Source organism: Scyliorhinus canicula, chromosome 12 (assembly GCF_902713615.1).
Source record: "Scyliorhinus canicula chromosome 12, sScyCan1.1, whole genome shotgun sequence".
NCBI classification, from domain to species: Eukaryota; Metazoa; Chordata; class Chondrichthyes; order Carcharhiniformes; family Scyliorhinidae; genus Scyliorhinus; species Scyliorhinus canicula.
Genome location: NC_052157.1, coordinates 150,562,123 through 150,581,798, shown reverse-complemented (window position 1 = coordinate 150,581,798; position 19,676 = coordinate 150,562,123). Strand labels below are relative to the sequence as shown.

General features: G+C 44.0%; 1 protein-coding gene and 1 pseudogene across 8 annotated transcripts in view; both read left to right on the top strand.

The window, feature by feature from the left end:
• The first annotated feature begins 510 nt into the window (after nucleotides 1-510).
• The window catches only part of LOC119975037 (kinase suppressor of Ras 1-like), a 202,755-nt gene continuing 183,589 nt past the window's right edge, over nucleotides 511-19,676 (top strand). For 7 of the 8 annotated variants that reach the window (XR_005462645.1, XM_038814501.1, XM_038814498.1 and 4 more), the window contains exon 1: nucleotides 511-1,091. Coding sequence is in view for 6 of the 8 variants with exons in the window: in XM_038814501.1 (XP_038670429.1) it covers nucleotides 822-1,091 (270 nt within the window). In the remaining 2 variants the exon portion in view is untranslated. Of the gene's footprint in view, nucleotides 1,092-1,887; nucleotides 2,034-19,676 lie in introns of those variants that run through there. The other variant, XM_038814502.1, reaches the window with a different exon arrangement.
• Nucleotides 13,460-14,361, top strand: LOC119975039 (annotated as a pseudogene).

The following is a 19,676-nucleotide window of genomic DNA, read 5'->3' as shown; positions in this document are numbered from 1 at the left end:
GGGGGGGGTTCAGTTCAAGGGGGTGCACCTCATGAGGGAGTTTTAGTGTTTGCTGATCGTTTTATTCAGTAAGTGGCACACTGGAAGTCTTGAAAACAACTTTTTTTTCTAAAAAACAGGGGGCCACACTACTGTAAGCCTTACCTTTTTAAAGAGGTCCGGGACTAAGAGGGATCTGTGATGTTAAGAGAATTTGCCAGTGAGGGGGAGAGGGGTTCATGTTCGCCTGTGGGAGAGAGAGAGACTTGGGCGGTGGAGGAAGGGAGGGGGAGCGGTGCCTTGTGGGACCTGTAGGCACCCGAGGCGCGCGCGAACGGGAGGGGCGGGGGAAGATAAGAGCGGGGCCCTGACTACAAGTCCCAGAAGGCGGCGGCGACGGCGCCTGGTGGGAGCTGTAGTCGGCTTCCCGCCCGCCCAGTGCGCGCGAGGCGGGGCGTGACTGCAAGTCCCAGCAGGCGACGCGCGCGGCCCTAGCAACGGCTCTGCCCCCCCCACCCCCCACCCCCCACCCCTGCCGAAGGGGAAGAAGGAGAGGAGGAAAATAAACGGAGCTGATCCCAGAGCATTGAGCGGAGAGACCAGAACTTCAGATGCGCTGCTGCTGCCAGACAGGACAGGGACATTTACAAACTTAACACCTGCATTCTTATTTTTGCACAAGCAATTTTGCAAAAAAAAAAAACAAAACATTTATTTTATATAGATATATATAAAAATTCTGCAGGTTCATGCTTTCTGTGTGAGGAAAACTTTTCAGTTTGGTGGACGTTGAGTTGAATTGAATGGGGGGGAGGGAAACAAAGTAGGCCGAATGTTTAGGAATGGCTGAAGAGAACAACAAGGGTCATCCCAGTCAGAGTAATAAGATAAAGGAGGCTGGTGTGGCTGGAGGAGAAGGGAGCGAGGGAGAAGAAGAAGAAGAGGAGGAGGAAGAAGAAGAGGAGGAAGGGGAGCTGGGTTTGGGGAAGGCCCTGCGCCAGTGCGACCTGAACCAGAACATGATCGACATCAGCATCTCCAGCCTGGAGGGGCTCAGGACCAAATGCGCCGCTTCCAACGACCTGACACAGCAGGAGATCCGGATGCTGGAGGTAAAAACCCGCATCCCTTATGCTATTTGGGAGATGAATGCAGACCTCTAGACCCCCCCCCCCCAAACTCCCAAGTGATGTGCAAAGTGGAGCAAGTGAGGACAAGAGGAAAATTGGGAGAGGACCCCCATTCCCCCCCCCCCCCCAAATGCACTGGCTGCAAAAGGGGAAATGAAGCCTTCGAAGAGTCTGCAACAGTAGTTTGTAGATTTAAACCCGAACCGTCTGTTTTTCTAATGTGTTTAGAAAAAGAGGGTGCTTATGGAAGATTTGCTCATTACAGTGATAATCCAGATATATTGCACCTGTATGTTCCATGCAAATTCAATGTTACTGTGAGAGCAGTGTGCCTGCCGGCTGCGTTGGACAGATAGGCAAGGTACCCGTTTCTTATCTGATCTCCAATTTGCTGCTGCTGCTCTCACTGAGACTGAAGTAACATGCACACACATTGCAACGGAGGTAGGAAATTTCAACTGAAATAAATGCCCTCCCTTTTTATTCAGTCGACTACTTGTCTCTTGTGGTTTTGCAGCCTTATTTTGTGTTGGTGAGTGTGCATTATTATTAATAATCGTGCATTATTTTTTAAAATGTCTTTGGTGTGCGTGGAAAACGAAACGAAGCTGGTGGGGTGGGAGGAGGTGGTCCCCGATTCTTCCCCCCCCACCCAGCCTGGGAAGGGTTAACGGGTGTTAATTCGCAGTTTGCCCGCGATTAGCCATTAATTGTATGATGTTGGCTGTTTGTGTGTGGAGATGAAAGCCGACAGCTGACGTTAGCCCTCGATTCCCCAAACCAACACACACACACACAGACACACTACACGCTGCTGAACGGTTGCCTTTTCTTTCGGCAGCTTTGGCTGCAAGAGTGACTTTTCTTTTCTTAAGGACTTGTGCACCAGGCCGTGAGGATTCCCAGCTCGGAGCTGGTTGAACTGTGAGTGGCCCTCCTTTTATATCTTTATTTTAAAAAAAAATAAGTGTGTGTCAGCACTTTTTTGTCCTGTTGCTGTCGAGCCACCCCGGGTAAGCCAGCCGCTGTCAGGACTCGCCTTTGGAAATGCTGAAACATGCCCAAAACGCTTAAGTCGTGCTCAAAACTAAACTGGGGAGAGTGGGGGGAAGAATCCCAAATCGTTGCCGGATTTTCGCTCCCAGAGGTTGTTGATTTTCTATCCCCTCCCTTGAAGATTCGGTGCCAGCCCTAGGCCCCTGGAGGGTGTTGAGCAGACGCCAGCTGCCAGGGTGTGATCAGCATAACCTTCCCTTCCCTTCATTCTCCCCGACGAAAGGAGCCGTTCTTCTTCACCCCCCTCCAAGCTGCAGCAACTCGTTCCGCTTGTATCTATCGCTCTCGGAAAGGAGGTGACTTCGGTGGGAGTGAGAAAGGTGGGACATGGGCCTGAGCTTCGCAGCGACTTTGGGGAGGTGTCGGGGGACCTGAAGCTCGAACTGGCTCTGGCGCCGACAGCCAAGCGCTTGTGGTGATGGTTGATCCAGTGTTGGAATAATGCAAGTTTTCTCTCTCCCAGTCCATGATCTCTTTTTTTTTGTGGGTGTGTTGGGTGGCGGCAGTATGAAAAGCCTTGATGCATTATTGGAGGATGAAGTAATAGTAGTCTCCACGGTTGTAATGTGTTGTTGTATAGTGTTGCGGCTGCTGCTAAAAATAGAGCAGAGCAACTCCTCCTCATTTAATGAACAACGTGATAAGGATGTCACTATCCTGCAAAGACAGAACTGATTTGCCATTTACGTGATTGAAAACGTGGTTGAAACATTCGTTGCTTATAGTATTTATATATTTGACCTGTTCTTAGGAAACTACTTTTGCTGATAGTCACCTCTCCATCACCAAGGTATCACCATCTGTGCAAAAGATACGTTGCAGCTTGAAGGCCAAGGGCTAAGAGGTTGCATCCTCTGGGTTTAGTTATGTTGGGGAGGATATGGTATCTTGCTTCCAGTCTGAAATTGATTTAACTTTCTAGTGTAGGTTTGGCTCATATATACTGTGTACATATTTGCCTACTAAGTACAGTAATGAGCAGGGAATGGAATGTGAGAGGACAGGTTGGATGGGCTGTTCAAGATGTACAGGATGTTCTCCGTAACGAATCCTCAGCTTTTCTTTGCCCATGCAAATGAAATATACATATATAAAAACATTGTATAACAGATGGTGTCACATGATTTGGAATGAATAGTAATGTAACAGTGTTGCATTTGGTTTGTTTTAAACAATACAAATTTCAGCACACGTTGCACACCAGAGGACAGCTTGTGTCTAATTTTGGAGTTAGTCATAAAGTTTTGCAGCATGGAGAGAGGTCCTTCGGCTCATTGTGTCCATGCTGGCCATCCAGCACCTATGCACTTTAATCCCATTTTCCAGCAATTGGCCTGTGCCCTTGTATGCCTTGGCATTTCAAGTACTCGTCTAAATGCTTCTTAAATGTTGGTAGGGTTCCCGCCTCTACCATCCTTTCGGGAAGTATTCCAGATTCCCACCACCTTCTGGGTGAAAACTTTTCCTCTCATCCCCATAGCCTTGCATCTATGCCATGAGGCAGCAGGGCTAACCCACTGCGCCACCATGCTGCCCGCCTCATGAGATCATGCACACAATGGGTAGATTTGCATATTTAAGTGTGCAGTTAACCTCACTTAAATATGTTCACGGTGGAGTTATCCAAGGTGCGGGACCTAATGACCTCGCCTATGACACCCAAGCGTGGGCCAGGCGCACTGCCACTGGGGGGGGGGGGTCCTCCAGGCAATCGGAGGCCTCCGGGTGGTGGTGGGGGTCTCCCAGGCAAGCGGAGGCCTCCGGGTGGTGGTGGGGGTCCCCCAGGCAAGCGGAGGCCTCCGGGTGGTGGTGGGGGTCTCCCAGGCAATCGGAGGCCTCCGGGTGGTGGTGGGGGTCTCCCAGGCAATCGGAGGCCTCCGGGTGGTGGTGGGGGTCTCCCAGGCAATCGGAGGCCTCCGGGTGGTGGTGAGGGTCTCCCAGGCAATCGGAGGCCTCCGGGTGGTGGTGGGGGTCTCCCAGGCAATCGGAGGCCTCCGGGTGGTGGTGGGGGTCTCCCAGGCAATCGGAGGCCTCCGGGTGGTGGTGGGGGTCTCCCAGGCAATTGGAGGCCTCCGGGTGGTGGTGGGGGTCTCCCAGGCAATCAGGGGGCCCCCAGGTGGTTGGGCTCTAGGCAGACACGCCAGCACTCCTGTTGCCACCTGAGTGCCAGGTGGAATCTTGCTCATGCCAGGATCGGGCCTAGGAATGCTCTGTTCTTGTGAGGTGCGGGGGGCTCGAGGACCCCTAATTGAAATGAAATGAAAATGAAAATCGCTTATTGTCACGAGTAGGCTTCAATGAAGTTACTGTGAAAAGCCCCTAGTCGCCACATTCCGGCGCCTGTCCGGGGAGGCTGGTACGGGAATCGAACCGTGCTGCTGGCCTGCTTGGTCTGCTTTAAAAGCCAGCGATTTAGCTGAGTGAGCTAAACCAGCCCCAATTGGTGAACTGGGACATTTGTGAGGGGTTGGAGGCCACGGTGGGGGTTCTAGAATTTGGGTGCCATTTTCAAATGACGCTCTGGTCTCTTCCCGCACTGGCAAGCTGAGCTCGCAAGTGCAGGAAATGAGCCGAATTGTGGCCTTGGCAGGGAGTTCTTTGCCCCTTTTAATAGCGGGGCAGTTCTTGGTGTTGCAAGCACCAGGAAACACTCCACTAAATGTCACCGAAACAGCATTCTGTTTTGTTTGCATTGAATCTCTCCTCTCTCCTCTCTCCTCTCTCTCTCTCTCTCGCTCTCTCTCTCTCTCTCTCTCTCTCTCTCTCTCTCTCTCTCTCTCTTCCCCCCCCCCCCCAAAATCTTTATCTTGTGTGGATACAAGGGAGTATAGCAACTGAAATTTGCATTTATGTGGTGTCTTTAATGTAGTAAAGTGACCCGATGCACTTTAGAGAAGTATTATTTAAAAAATTGACACCGAACCATCGAAGGAGATATTGGAATCGGTAACAAAGTTTTGTCAAAGGGGAAGCTTTTAACGATTGTCTTAAAGGAGGATAAGCTTCGGCAAGGAATTCCAGAACTTTGGGCCTTGGCAGCTGAAGACACAGCTGTGTTGGTGCAGGAGCATTGAAAAAGAGATCTCGTAGTGCTGGCCTGTGGGAAGTTAGAGCTGGGGAGCGGCAAGACCATGGAGTGATTTGAGTATAAAGTTTGTGTATAGAAATTTGACATGCACAGATGTTGTAAAATTGAGCTACTGGATGTATCTGTCTCTATTTTAGCATGAACACCTGCCACATTGTGAATGTTCATGCCATCAACTGAGGGAAATCTCAAAGAAGAAAAATACTTTCCTCCACTTGGTTGGAGGCTACGTCAACCAAAATCACTTGCTCACATCCAAGAGGTTATTCATAAGGGGAGCAGAAGGAAATAAATATTGTGGCAGCAGCAAAGGGGAAGTCATAATCTGCATTATCGTGGCTCGTTTATTTTCCTATTTGCAGATAGTGGCAGTAGTGCCTTTTAATTAATGATGTTGTTATGGGGTATTGTAATTGTCATCTTTTTCAAGTTAATGTGTTGACTTTTTCTAGTTTTTGTGCTTAAACTGTAGAAAAACACAATCCAGTGACATTTGAATTAGATAACGTAACCCAAACAGCACTAGTTGCTAGTTAGCCTGAAGATAAATTTATGAATATAGTTTATATACTCACTGGAGAGGGGTGGGGGGAGGGGGGAAGACCTGGGTGGCTTAAGGCTTTCAATATTAATTGGTTCTCATTAAAATTTGTAATAGGGCAGCACGGTGGCCTAGTGGTTAGCATAACCGCCTCACGGCGCTGAGGTCCCAGGTTCGATCCCGGCTCTGGGTCACTGTCCGTGTGGAGTTTGCACATTCTCCCCATGTCTGCGTGGGTTTCGCCCCCACAACCCAAAAATGTGCAGAGTAGGTGGATTGGCCATGCTAAATTGCCCCTTAATTGGAAAAAATAATTGGGTAATCTAAATTTATAAAAAAAAATAAAAATTAAAATTCGTAATGTTTTAGAAATGGCCACCTGTGTCCCGTTGGTATAGTTGCTCACAGTTTCGAAGAATATGCTTTTTACTTAATTAGTTAGGCATTCACATTGGTTTGTAAGCAATTTTATTTATTTATATATTTTTTTAAATTTAGAGTATCCAATTCATTTTTTCCCATTAAGGGGCAATTTAGCATGTTCAATCCACCTAGCCTGCACATCTTTGGGTTGTGGGGGCGAAACCCATGCAAACATGGGGAGAATGTGCAAACTCCACACGGACAGTGACCCAGAGCCGGGATCGAACCTGGGACTTCGCGCCGTGAGGCCACAGTGCTAACCCACTGCGCCACCGTGCTGCCCGTTTGTAAGCAATTTAAAAAAATATATATTATATATATTTTTCCCATTAAAGGAATGTCTCCTCACTTTAAACCAAGATGTGATTTTTTTTTTGATCCATACATATTTATCTGGAGCAGCTTATGAGGGCAGGAGAGTAATTTGCATAATTAATATTGAACCGCTTAGTGAAAAGTCATGATTGCAGATGACCTTTATTAAAAATTGAGGAGGCAGCACATTGGCGCAGTGGGTAAGCCCTGCTGCCTCATGGCGCTGAGGTCCCATGTTCGATCCCGGCTCTGGGTCACTGTCCGTGTGGAACATAGAACATAGAACAGTACAGCACAGAACAGGCCCTTCAGCCCTCGATGTTGTGCCGAGCAATGATCACCCTACTCAAACCCACGTATCCACCCTATACCCGTAACCCAACAACACCCCCCTTAACCTTACTTTTAAGGACACTACGGGCAATTTAGCATGGCCAATCCACCTAACCCGCACATCTTTGGACTGTGGGAGGAAACCGGAGCACCCGGAGGAAACCCACGCACACACGGGGAGGACGTGCAGACTCCGCACAGACAGTGACCCAGCCGGGAATCGAACCTGGGACCCTGGAGCTGTGAAGCATTTATGCTAACCACCATGCTACCGTGCTGCCCGAAATTTAAATTCCGCTAGCTGCCATGGTGGGATTTGAACCCATGTCCTCGAAGCATTAGCCTAGTCCTCTGCATTGCTAGTCCAGTGACATTGCCAATACGCCACCATCTCCCCCTATGCATTCTCCCCGTGTTTGCATGGGTTCCACCCCCACAACCCAAAGATGTGCAGAGTAGGTGGATTGGCCATGCTAAATTGCCCCTTAATTGGGAAAAAATGAATTGGGTGCTCTAAATTTATAATTAAAAAAATTAAAGATTGAGGAAATTAATATATTCTCTTTTTGTTTTATCTATGAAATTAACCTGGACATAGGTTGACGTAGAGTCGAATGTTCAGAGTTGAAACTGGAAAAAAATATGATTTGTGGACAATCCTGGTGCTGCATCTATCTATGTACTTGTTTACTATATTGTATGGTCTCACAAGACTCAGTTCGTTTATTCCCTCCAACATAAATGCTTGTTTTGAGAATGTCGGACATATTTCCGATGTTGCATATTGTGTAAAAAAAAGCTCGGGTTTGATTTTTGTTTTGAAATGTACAAAATCAAGCCAAGTTATGTTTTTATTTTGACATGATCTGGTAAAGTGGTTGGGCTCCCAGCAAAGGAGACAAGTAGCTCCAATCTGGAGAAAGTTTGAACAATAAAGTTGACTTTTAATAGACTTTAGGATCTATTTGGATTATTTTCCCACAGGTAATATTTGAACAAAGTGTAATCCAGATTCAAAATGTTGGCTCCCATTTCTCTCCACAGAGGCTGTCAGACCTGCTGAGATTGTCCAGTATTTTCTGTTTTTGTGGCAACATTTGAACAGTGGTTTTATGGGAGGATCAGACTAGTTGCCATTCGTTACAACTCTGCATCTGATCACAGTTGAGCAATGCCAGTGATAGTCAACTAGTTTGTAGATGATTGGATTCAAGGAAATTTAAAATCCATACAAGCCCTTGTCGTAAATAGTCAGACTTTGATTCCAGTCTTTTTGCTGTCAATCTCTTATACTTGAGTTTTTTTTCCTTGTCTGTCTTGTCAAATAAGTGCACGAAACAGGAAAAAAACAAAACTTGGTGCTGGAAATCTGCAGTGAAATCAGAAAATACTGGAAATAAGCAACATGTTTTTAGCATCTGGCATTTTAAAACGAGTAGTGATTCTGTTGAAGGATTTTCCTCAATGGACTTTGTGGTCGTTTCCAGCATTTTCTGTTTTTATTCCTTGTATTATTTTTGGTAATAGGGGTGCGCTTGCATGGTTTCAATTGGGTGGAGGTGAAAAGAGGGTGAAAGGGACAAGAAAATAATTCGGCATCAGTCCTGTTTCATTCCTATCTTGATTGGGCTTTGTGGGGATTACAGTGCTGAACACAGAATACAGTAAAGGAGGAGAAATAAATTGATATTTTTTCTGTGGCTAGCTTAGTGTGGATAGAGTTCTGGAAAGTGGCCATTTACCAAATTTAGCAGGATAGTGACTTTTAATGGGTAGGGTTGGGTGATGCAAGTTATAAAATGGAAGGCAGCAAAAGATGGAAATTAATCATGAAGGAGCATGTGACCCATTCATCCGCTGAACAAGAAAGTGTGCTGCAGACCTAAGGACAACCTTAAGGGAGTAGGAAGGGAAGCAGTAAAAATAAACTTAATGCATTATTGTCGTCTTTGGAGTACGGTTTCTTTCCTGTTTCTGTCCCAACTCTCTACCTAGTTTTCTTCCTTTTTAAGATCCTCTTTTTAAAAAACCTACCTCTGAGTATTTTTGGTTATCTGGCCTAACATCCTCTTCTGTGGCTTGCTGGCTGATTTTATTTGCGACTGCTTGTTTAAAGCACTTTAGGATAATTTAATACATTAAATGCAGGATATAAATGCAAATTGTTTGTTACATGGTCCTATGGAGAATTGTTACATCATACTGCTGTTAAGGCTGTAGAAAGATGTTTATTTTTATTTTGATCTTTCATCTTCTGAGAGGCTGCTAAGTAAAGCGTGTGGCAGCATGCTTGTTCTTTGGCTCGGATCAGGGCTGCAATGTGAACTGATGATGCGTGTATTTTCACTCGCCTACCTCTTCCATCATTTTGTGCTAGAAATTATGCTTTAGGCATCCCAGATGAAAGAAAACAAAACAAGATGTGTTACGGACAGTGTTCGTGCGTTCTTATTGTCTGTGTTTTTATGTGAGGTTAGTATGTTTTCGTACACTTCGATTGGTTTGTCCCAATATAAAACAGTCTGTGCCCATATGAAGCAAGACCTGGGCAACATTCTGGTCAGTGGCAAGTAACATTTGTACCAGGCAATGACCCATCTCCAAGAAATAATCCAACCATCTCCCCATGACATTCAATGGTATTTATTACCAGAGCTGAGTCCCCCCACAATCAACATCCTGGGAGTTATCATTGACCAGAAACTGGATGAGCTGTATGAATACTGTGGCTACAGGTTGGCAATTCGTCAGTGCGTAACTCACCACCTGGCTCCCCAAAGCCTGCCCACCATCTACAAGGCACAAGTCACGATTGTGATGAAATACTCTTTACTTGCCTGGATGAGTGCAGCTCCAATAACATGCCTAAGAAACTCGACACCATCGTCCAGGAAAAAATAGCCCACTTGATTGGTACCCCATTCACCACTGATGCACAATGACAGCAATGTGTACCAGCTACAAGATGCACTGCAGGAACTTTCCAAGGCTCCTTCTGCAGCACCTCCCATATCCGTGACTGTTACCACCTAGAAGGACAAGGGCGTCAGATGCATGGGAACACATGGGAAGTTCACCTCCAAACCACACACCAATTTGACCAGGAACTATATCTCTGTTCCTTTACTGTTGCTGGGTCAGAATCCTGGAGCTCCCTTCCTAACGGCACTGTGGGTGTACTTACACCACTGACTGCAGTGATTTAATTAGGAATGGGTGATAAATTCTTGCCTAGCCAGTGATGCCCACATGCCTGATAGAACAAAATAAAACTATTCCGCCAGCCAGCTATTGTGAATTAAAAAAGAGGATTATCATTTAATTATCAAACACTTGCCCAAGAGGTTTACCTGTGACATCTCGCACGCATTATCATATACACAGGTTAGATACAGATTAAATCTCTCCAGCTGCTATCTAGTATTATTTTGGTCTCTATCATGGCAGGTGTGTAGTTTCTTAGAAGAATTGATGCTTCAGCTGGAGTGGAGGTCTTCTAAATACTTCTCAATAATCTGTGGGGCTGCTTGTATTTCAGTTGCCAGGTAGTCAGCGGATGGTTGAACTTGAAGGTGGAATGGGTTGGGGAAGAATTCTCCCACTTTCAAGGTACAGTTGTTTTACCTTGGCTGCATGGTTGTCTTGCAGCTGGTTTGATGGCTTTTCGGGTGATCCCTGTCACGATGTTTCTGATTTGAATAGCTTCTGTTTTTAAAAGAACAGGTAACAAAAATGGCTGACTTAACCATGTGACCTGTGACGAGTCCAAAGTTGTCCTTCCATAAAGGTGATGTGTTGAGCTGATGCACATCCTGTGTAGTCGCCTTTTACGCTTTGAGAGTTTTGGGGCAGTCTTGGTTTTGTAGTTGAATGACCCCATTTAATTAAAATTACCTCTTTGAATGCCTTTCAGAGAAGGAAAATATATTCTTGATGTCTCTGTGGCCTAGGGTCAAGTAGAAGGATGAGTCAGGTGATATGTGATATCTGTTGACAGTTGTTTGCTAAAGGGACTTGTGGATTGTGACATGGCTGTATTGGTCCATAATTTAATTAGGGATTTGCTTGAGTTTCGGGTCTTCTGGAGCCGATATTGCTAAGGTCATCGGTTATGTTGCCAGCCATCTTAAAAGCTGTTGTACCCATTTAAAAAATATAATGTGTAGTATCTTCATGCCTGTACTGGATATGACAGATGGAAAGTAATTAAAACAGGGGAGAGAAAACTAAAATGTATGAATAATACATACATATAGAAGAACAGGTGAGGGAATGTGGCCCAAATAAACATTCTTTGTGCAATCACATGGACTGTAAGGCACACGCTGAATAAATTGCAGGCACAAATTTAACTACTACTGAGGTTGCAAGATGACCTGGACTGCAAATGAAATATACCAGGTTACAAGGTCAACAGGTAAGGTGGAGAAAATGGTAGAGGGGGAACTGGAGTCTTAGTGATTAAGGATGAAATCACTTCAATAAAAGAGGTTACAAAAGAACCATAGGAACATCAAAAATAGGTGCAGGAGTAGGTCTTTCGACCCTTCTAGCCTGCGCCACCATTCAATATGATCATAGCTGCTCAGAAAACCCGCTCAAAAACTGAGCTGCGTCAAATGCAACGAGATTGGGAATGAGAGAGAAGCACACAGTGGAAACCTTGTGGATAGAATTATGTCGAAAAGGATTTGAAACTATAGTGAGCTGTGTCTACCCCCGGATAGCAGCTGTGAAGTGGTAATTTTTATGAATGTAGAGATTCAACAACTGTGTGTAGCAAAGTGGTTTCAATTGAGGCTTTTAACTTTAGTATAGTTTGGGATTAGAAGTCTAGCACACGTCAGAAAGACAGTGAATTTCCTGAGGCTGTCCGGGACTGTTTTCATCAGCAAGAACACTCCCTTCGGCCCACGATGTTGTGCCGAATTTTTGTCCTAGATTAAGAACAAATTAATCTACACCCCATCAGTCTACCGTAATCCATGTACCCATCCAATAGCCGCTTGAAGGTCCAGAATGTTTCTGACTCAACTACTTCCACAGGCAGTGCATTCCATGCCCCCACTACTCTCTGGGTAAAGAGCCTACCTCTGACATCTCCCCTATATCTTTCACCATTCACCTTAAATTTATGTCCCCTTGTAATGGTTTGTTATGTTCTATAATATGCCCTAGAACCATCAAAGATGCATATCATATTAGCTTACTGACTAAATCTAATTCATTACTCAATCCTAATGGAGTATGAACATTGATATGATAGTGATCCTAATATGGTCAAGTTGAACATAATTGAAAGGGCAAAAGGCATGACAGCTACTAAGATCCTAGATTGAAGTAAGGCTGACTTCAGTTGGATGAGAGAGACTCTGAATGACAAACAGTTAGAAAAGGAGTTTGAAAGAAAACTTCAAGGGATATCAAGATATTATTAGGAATGAGGGGCGGGCAGCACGGTGGCCTAGTGGTTAGCACAACCGCCTCACGGCGCTGAGGTCCCAGGTTCGATCCCGGCTCTGGGTCACTGTCCGTGTGGAGTTTGCACATTCTCCCCGTGTCTGCGTGGGTTTCGCCCCCACAACCCAAAAATGTGCAGAGTAGGTGGATTGGCCACGCTAAATTGCCCCTTAATTGGAAAAAATAATTGGGTAATCTAAATTTAAAAAAAAAAAGGAATGAGGGGCAAGGTTGGTTCCTTGAAAACTGTTCCTTAAAAATATGTTTAATATACTTTGCATCAGTATTCACAGCAGAATGAAAGGATAGGATGCCTGGCATCCCCAGGAGGATAATATGGGGTCAGGGCGGTGTAAGATTTTTGTTAATATGGGAATAAGGGCAGCATGGTGGCCCAATTGTTAGCACAGCTACCTCACGGTGCTGAGGTCCCAGGTTCGATCCCGGCTCTGGGTCACTCTCTGTGTGGAGTTTGCACATTCTCCCCGTGTTTACGTGGGTTTTGCTGCCACAACCCAAAGATGTGCAGGGTAGGTGGATTGGCCATTCTAATTTGCCCCTTAATTGGAAAAAATGAATTGGGTACTCTAAATTTAAAAAGAAGAAAAATATGGGACTGAGGTGGAATTAAAATGCCAATTAACCATCATCATATTGAATAGAGGCACAGATTCAAGGTTCTATATGGTCTACTCCTGTTCCATTGAATCCCCTTTTTCTTTTCAGTTCTCACTCCTCTTTTGAAAGTACTGATTCACAGGTCCTGCTAACTAGATATAGGTTCCCAGGTGGTCTTAATGCTGAATATTGGTGGTATATTTGGTTCAGGGCAGGATTAATGAACCTAACATATGTCCGTGTATTTCCCAAGGGTCACTGGATAACTGGATTGACCACTGTGTAGTTAATCTTGGGGGGGGGGGGGAGGGGAGAGAGAATGGCACTGAGACCAGTTGCAGCACTACCACTGGGCGGAGATAAACTAATTCAGCAAAGGCAAGGAATTCCAGTGCATGGAAGTTGCAACACCAAAGCAACTCGGCTTAGCGAGTCTTGTGTCTGCAATTGCCTTCCATGCTACCATTATCCTGATTATATTGATCTGCCCTGTTTAATACCCCTTTATACCCTTTTCTTTCATTCACCCATCCAGTACTTTTGACTTGGCTAGTAAACCTGGAAGTCGGTAGTCCATTGACGCCTTGTGCAGTGTGAGCCTGACACACACCAGCCATGGTTAGAAGAGATCCAAATAAGCCTCTGGGCAAGATGTCCTCATATGCATACTTTGTGCAGACTTGTCGTGAGGAACACAAGAAAAAACACCCCGCAGCCAGCATCAACTTTGCAGAGTTCTCAAAGAAATGTTCAGAAAGGTGGAAGACCATGTCCATCAAAGCGAAGTCAAAGTTTGAAGACCTGGCTAAGAGCGACAAGGTCCGTTATGATCGGGAGATGAAGAACTATGTCCCTCAAAAGGGGGCTAAGAAGAAGAAGGATCCAAATGCCCCCAAGAGACCACCATCAGCATTTTTCATTTTCCGCTCTGAGTAACGTCCAAAGATGTGGAGCGAGTCTCCTGGAATGTCCATTGGGGATGCTGCAAAGAAGCTGGGAGAGATGTGGTCGACGGTGCAACCCAAGGATAAAGTACCATTTGAGCAGAAAGCTTCCAAGTTAAAGGAGAAATATGAGAAGGAGGTTGCAGCATCTTGTGCCAAATGCAAGGGTGAAGCTGGTAAGAAACCTGCTGCCAAGCCAGCTCAGGCTGCAAAGAAGAAGGAACAGGAGGAGGAAGAAGAGGACAACGATGAAGAGGAGGAAGATGATGATGAGGAGGATGATGAGGATGACGAATAAATAAATCCAGATGTAAAAAAAGATCTTTGTCTAAGCTTGATCTATTTTTTTTGCAAAGACAGGAAATGTGAACTCGTTTGTAATTTGGTTCAATGGCTTAGGTGTAAAGAAACTGTACAAAACTATGTATAGTTAGTGATGTATTTTTACACTGTAGCCAGGCCCTGTACTGTTTTAATTGTAAGTGGCTAATTTTTTTAAGGCACAGCGTTTCAAGAAGAAAGGGACTCCAGAGTGATGGAATGTTATTGCCTATTTAATGTTTCGTGTGGAATTTTCAATGGCAAAAGTAGTGAGGATTTTTTTTTTTGTCATGCAGTTAATACCAAGTTTTTGCAGATGGTTTTTGTAGATCTTTTGTCACTACATGTGATTGCTAACTTCTCATGTTGGATCATGATAAGAATCAATACTTTTTTAAATAAAACTGAAATGTTAAAAAAAAAGTAAACCTGGAAGTCCACAATCTCAAATTCTCTACACATTTTCTATTTCTATGTAAGATTTCCAGCAGCCAATGGACATGATCCAGTGGTCACGATCTCGCAAGACGTTGCGATGTAAATTCCATCTGTTGTGGGTGCGATTATTTTTTAGCAAATCTGCATATTAAAGAAAAACAACTAGTCACTCTAATGTGCAGATTCCAGAGGTACCTTGTGCAGATTCCAGAGGTACTTGAGGCTTTGGGATTCGCCCCCTTTGCCTCTTGAGACCTCGGGTGAGCGCCTTTTGGTACTGGTCTCCACAAGTGGCGACCAGAAAATTGGCACTTGTGGGGGTCTCCCAGATGATCGGAGAACCCAGCTATATGGCCCTGACACTATTGGTGCCATCTGGGCCCTTGGCAGTGACAGCTGGGTGCCAGCCTGACATTGCCAATGTGACCAGGTGGCGCTGGCATAGGCACAGTCAGGGTGCAGTTTGGCACGACCAAGATGCCATGCTGGCATTTTGTGCACGCGCGATTGGGCTGGGGGTGCCCTGCATTGTGTTGTGGGGAGGGGGGTGCCGGGACCCTCCCATAGTGCGTTCAGGCTGGGGGAGTGGGATCGGATGTCTCTTGAGGTCGTGACACCATTTAAAAATGGCATCCCGATCTCTCGGTACACAGGGCAGTTCCGGTGAGTGGAGCTCCCTTGTGTGCAAAATTGGGCTGTGCGAGGCCTTGGCTGCGCGTTCACGCTGAGGCCCTTACACAGTGCGAGTAACTGCGAACACTGCAATACACGCGGCTAAATGAGCTTGCTATGGGACTTTGTTCCCAATTAGTTGAATCACGCCCATTATGTTTTACTCTTGCAGTCTGGAAAGCATCAATTTTGACAAGGGAGATTGTTCCTTTGAAACCTCTGGGGGCTGTTTCTAACTTTTTCTATCAGAGTAAGTGGTAATTGAATTTTTAATTAAAGACTCTTAAAAATGTTTTATATGATAGATGTCCGACTAACTGGATGATAGTTACCCAGGTTAGTCTTGTCTCTTCCTTTTTAAATGGAACCAGCGACTTTGGCCTCCGAGACCCAGGACTTTACCAAGCACACTACTAAATTAACGATAAATCCATACTATGGCTGAGGTGGCATTCAGTGGATACTAATCATAGCTGAATTTTAACACGTTTGCAATTTTTCACCACCAACCTCTTCTTCTTCCACTTCATGCTTTTTTTAGTCCTTCCATTCTTCTGAATATGAATGTATATTCTCTCTTTATGAAGATGGACTCAAAACTTGATCCAAAGATTATGCTGTTTTACAGACATCTGGTAGGATTTTCATGTGTGGAGAGTTGTTGAAATTAAAGCTGTCCGTACTCTGGCATAGAATATTGATGATTTGGTGGTTTGGTCTGCTTTGGATTGAATCATTTCTTATTGGACAGATACCTGGTAGTGTCGAACTGGTGAATGCCGTGGTCGTGCACATGGAATCTTAATTGGGGTCTTAGGTACAGAATTTGAATCACCGAGAAAAAATAAAATGGAATAGATTCCTTGTAGACGAGCAGAGATCTTTGTTCAGAAGATTTGGGAGCTGACCAATTGCTTTTTAAAAAAAATCAATTTTGAGTACCCAATAAATTTTTTCCAATTAAGGGGCAATTTAGCGTGGCCAATCCACCTATCCTGCACATCTTTTGGGTTGTGGGGGCGAAACCCACGCAGACACTGGGAGAATGTGCAAACTCCACACTGACAGTGACCCAGAGCCAGGATCGAACCTAGGACCTCGGCGCCGTGAGGCAGCAGGGCTAACCCGATGCGCCACCATGCTGCCCTACCGATTGCTTTTTGATTGTGATTGTGTTCTAGAAATTTTGATTTTTGCAGATGAGCATGACTAGCTAATGAGTGACGACCTTGACTGTAATTAAAATAATTGAAATAGAATTACATAAAGTTTTGGGGATTGGGACAAACCCACCCCGTTTCAGAGTTTTAAATTTTTTGCTAGGAAACCAGTTAAAGCTGGATCATTATATTTCTGATGTAAAACACTTCACACAAGTGCTATGTAAATATTTGTACAGAGATGGATCTTTCGGAGATAAGAGGCTGTATATTAAGTTTTAATTGATTCCCTTCCAACATTTTCCTGTATTTGTGCAACTTTATCTGAATCTGTAAAATAGGTTTGGGCAATTTGTTTATGTGGGAGTGGCTAATGCAGCGTGTCAATGAGATAAAATACCGTGGCTTGCTATGTTTAATAAGCAGAGTTAACTAGAAATATGAATAAATACTGATCCTTAAGAATAAATATAAGCATAGACATTGACTTGCCAGTGTTCTGTGTAGATATATTTTTCCAGAGCAGCCTAATTTAGGGCGATTGCTGGATGCTGACCTGTTTGAAGTGAGGAAAAAGAAGTATCTGGGGCAGGATGCAGACATAGTGCAGCATTGCCATTGCTTGACCTCCTTCCTGGCGTTTCAGTTTATCTCTTCATAGCAGATATTCCCTGGCACCAATGGCGTGCAAAAACAATATATCTGGGTGACAGACTCTCTATTTCAAATGCCGTATTTGCGTTTTGCCTGCAAGATGTGACAACTTGGACTGCTTCTTCCTCAGCTGTTTTTTTTTTAATCCCCTTACTGTCATTAACCTTAATACACCAGGAATGATTTTGTGCTTTCTTTTAGATCTGTGAAAAATCAAGTTCTTTTGCAGAAAGATCATCCAAAAGCTCTCCATTTTAATTTTTGTGTAGTGGCGAGTAACCAAGAATTGAGTGTCACAGACTCCATTTACATATTGCAGGATGTGTGACAGTTATGACTATGTAAACATATCATAACAGGTCACCTCACAGTAATTATTTATTTTCTTAACTTGTGTTTTACTTTTTTAAAGTTCCAGTTGAACAATAACTTCATGTCGAGGCAACAAAATTGGTGTTTTTTGCTGTTTGTGGTTGTTAAGCAACTCCATGGCAGGTGCTGCTTATTGTTCCTGTTGACCTCTTGATCTGCATCCTGTACTTCACAGTTCCTGAATTTATTGGTATTAATTTAGAGCTGCTAATTGTGGCAGTTGTGTGACCACAAATTCCACAAAAGGCATGGTTTGGATTAAAATTTATTCAGGCCATGGATTAGCTTCATGGCATTCTAAGAATGGCACTCGTATCCCAATAATGAATAAAATATCTGTATGGAGAACAATTATCTGCAGAAAAATATTGTTCATTAATAAAAGCAACCCAGCTCACCATAGATTAGGAGTAGGATGTGGTGGTGCGATTCGTGGACATTAAAAAAAAACGTTTTCTTTTAAGTGAGCATTTGAAAAGAGAGGGAAGTTGTTTGAAAAGTTTTAAGTTTGCTGACTTGTAATCATACCCAGGTATTTATTCTCTTAGATAGGTTATGCCTTCAGTTATAAAGCCCCCGAGTCTGACTTGCACCTCAAGATGATCAAATCTTGGAATCTAACTTGGGCCTGAAGATTAATTCAGAGAAGATAAAGGAACAGTTTACTTCATAAAAACAAATTGTGTAGTTCAAGTGATTAAATAAATGCATTTGGAGGGTTTTCAACTGGGAGGAGAAAACCATTCTAGTTATCTGGATAGACCTTCAAGCAGTAAGACTTGGAGAGAATCACGGGCTAAAAATGTCTCTACAAATGTGAATTACTGGAAATTTAACTACTATATAAATCTGCTGAGTCATCGTGCAAACGTGAACATTAGAATTGGTATCAAATTAATACTTTTTGTGTAAAACTAGTGTATATTCTTGATGTAGCTAATCAATGGTGTATTTGATTCTATTCTGCCCTCTGAGTTTAGAGAACATTTTAACACATTCACTATTCTCATTTCAAGGGTTTGCTTTACAATTCTTATGTCTTCCTTTTTTTCTCCCTTTAGCCTGAACAGGATGCATTTTGTAATAACCGAAAGCTGAATTTCCACAGCAATTTCATTGATTTCTACATTCGTAAAATACACATTGTTCATCTTTTAGCTATAAAATCCTCCAGAATTGTTGTTGTGCAGCAAACGTCTGAAGTTTATCCACCAGTGGGAACAGGAGGGCAGGATTAAGCTGTGGAGTGATGTTGCCTTCAGTCTTGCAGCTTGTTTAAAACTCTTGAGTTGCATCTGAAGAAGAGCCACATGGCCCAGTACCAGAAGTGGAGCCTGAGAGACTCTGGTTTGGACGGAGGATAGTAAAGTGGCATGGCAAGGTTGGTAGGATGTGAGCATTAAGAGAAAACTGGAAATAAATTCGGTACTTTGAATGAACGATCTAGTAAATCAGAAATGTTAGCTTCAGGCCACTATCTTCACTCTAAAATTGCAAAAACAGAACCAAGGTGCTGCAGAATATTTAAATTTACGGTCACCTTTTATATAAAGAAAACCTTGCAAGTCTGAAGATTTGAAGCTGTCATCCGTCGGCCTTGCTGTGCAGCCAACGCCTCGGGCTTCAAAGGTTTGCGGACTGATGAGACTAGAGAATGCATGCAGTTCCCGTCACTATATCAGGATCCAGCAGAGAAAACTGCGATTGAGCTGGGAAATAGAGCAATCTACTGAGATGAGGCAGCTGAAATGAGAGGAGAGTTTTGAGAATAAACATCAAGGACTGGCTGGGCTGAATGGCCTGTTTCTGCACTGAAATTTAGTACAATGCAGTTCCTAAATATTGCTGAAAAGAGACATGTTGCTGAAGTTTTTCACCTTGCACTCATCAGGACAAATGCAAGAATGCCAAATTTCAAACAGTCACAATGTATCCTATAGAAAAGGGTATTGATTTAGTTGGCAAGTTGAGGCGTTACCATGGAGAAAGCAATAGGCAACTATCGGCTCCTTAAGCCACCAGGCAATTCAAAGTTGGAACATATTCCTTTTGTTGGGTCTCTGTACGTATGAATGTATGTTGCTTCTAGCAAGCATAAATGTGCCATGTTTTTTAAAAATAAATTTAGAATACCCAATTCATTTTTTCCAATTAAGGGGCAATTTAGTGTGG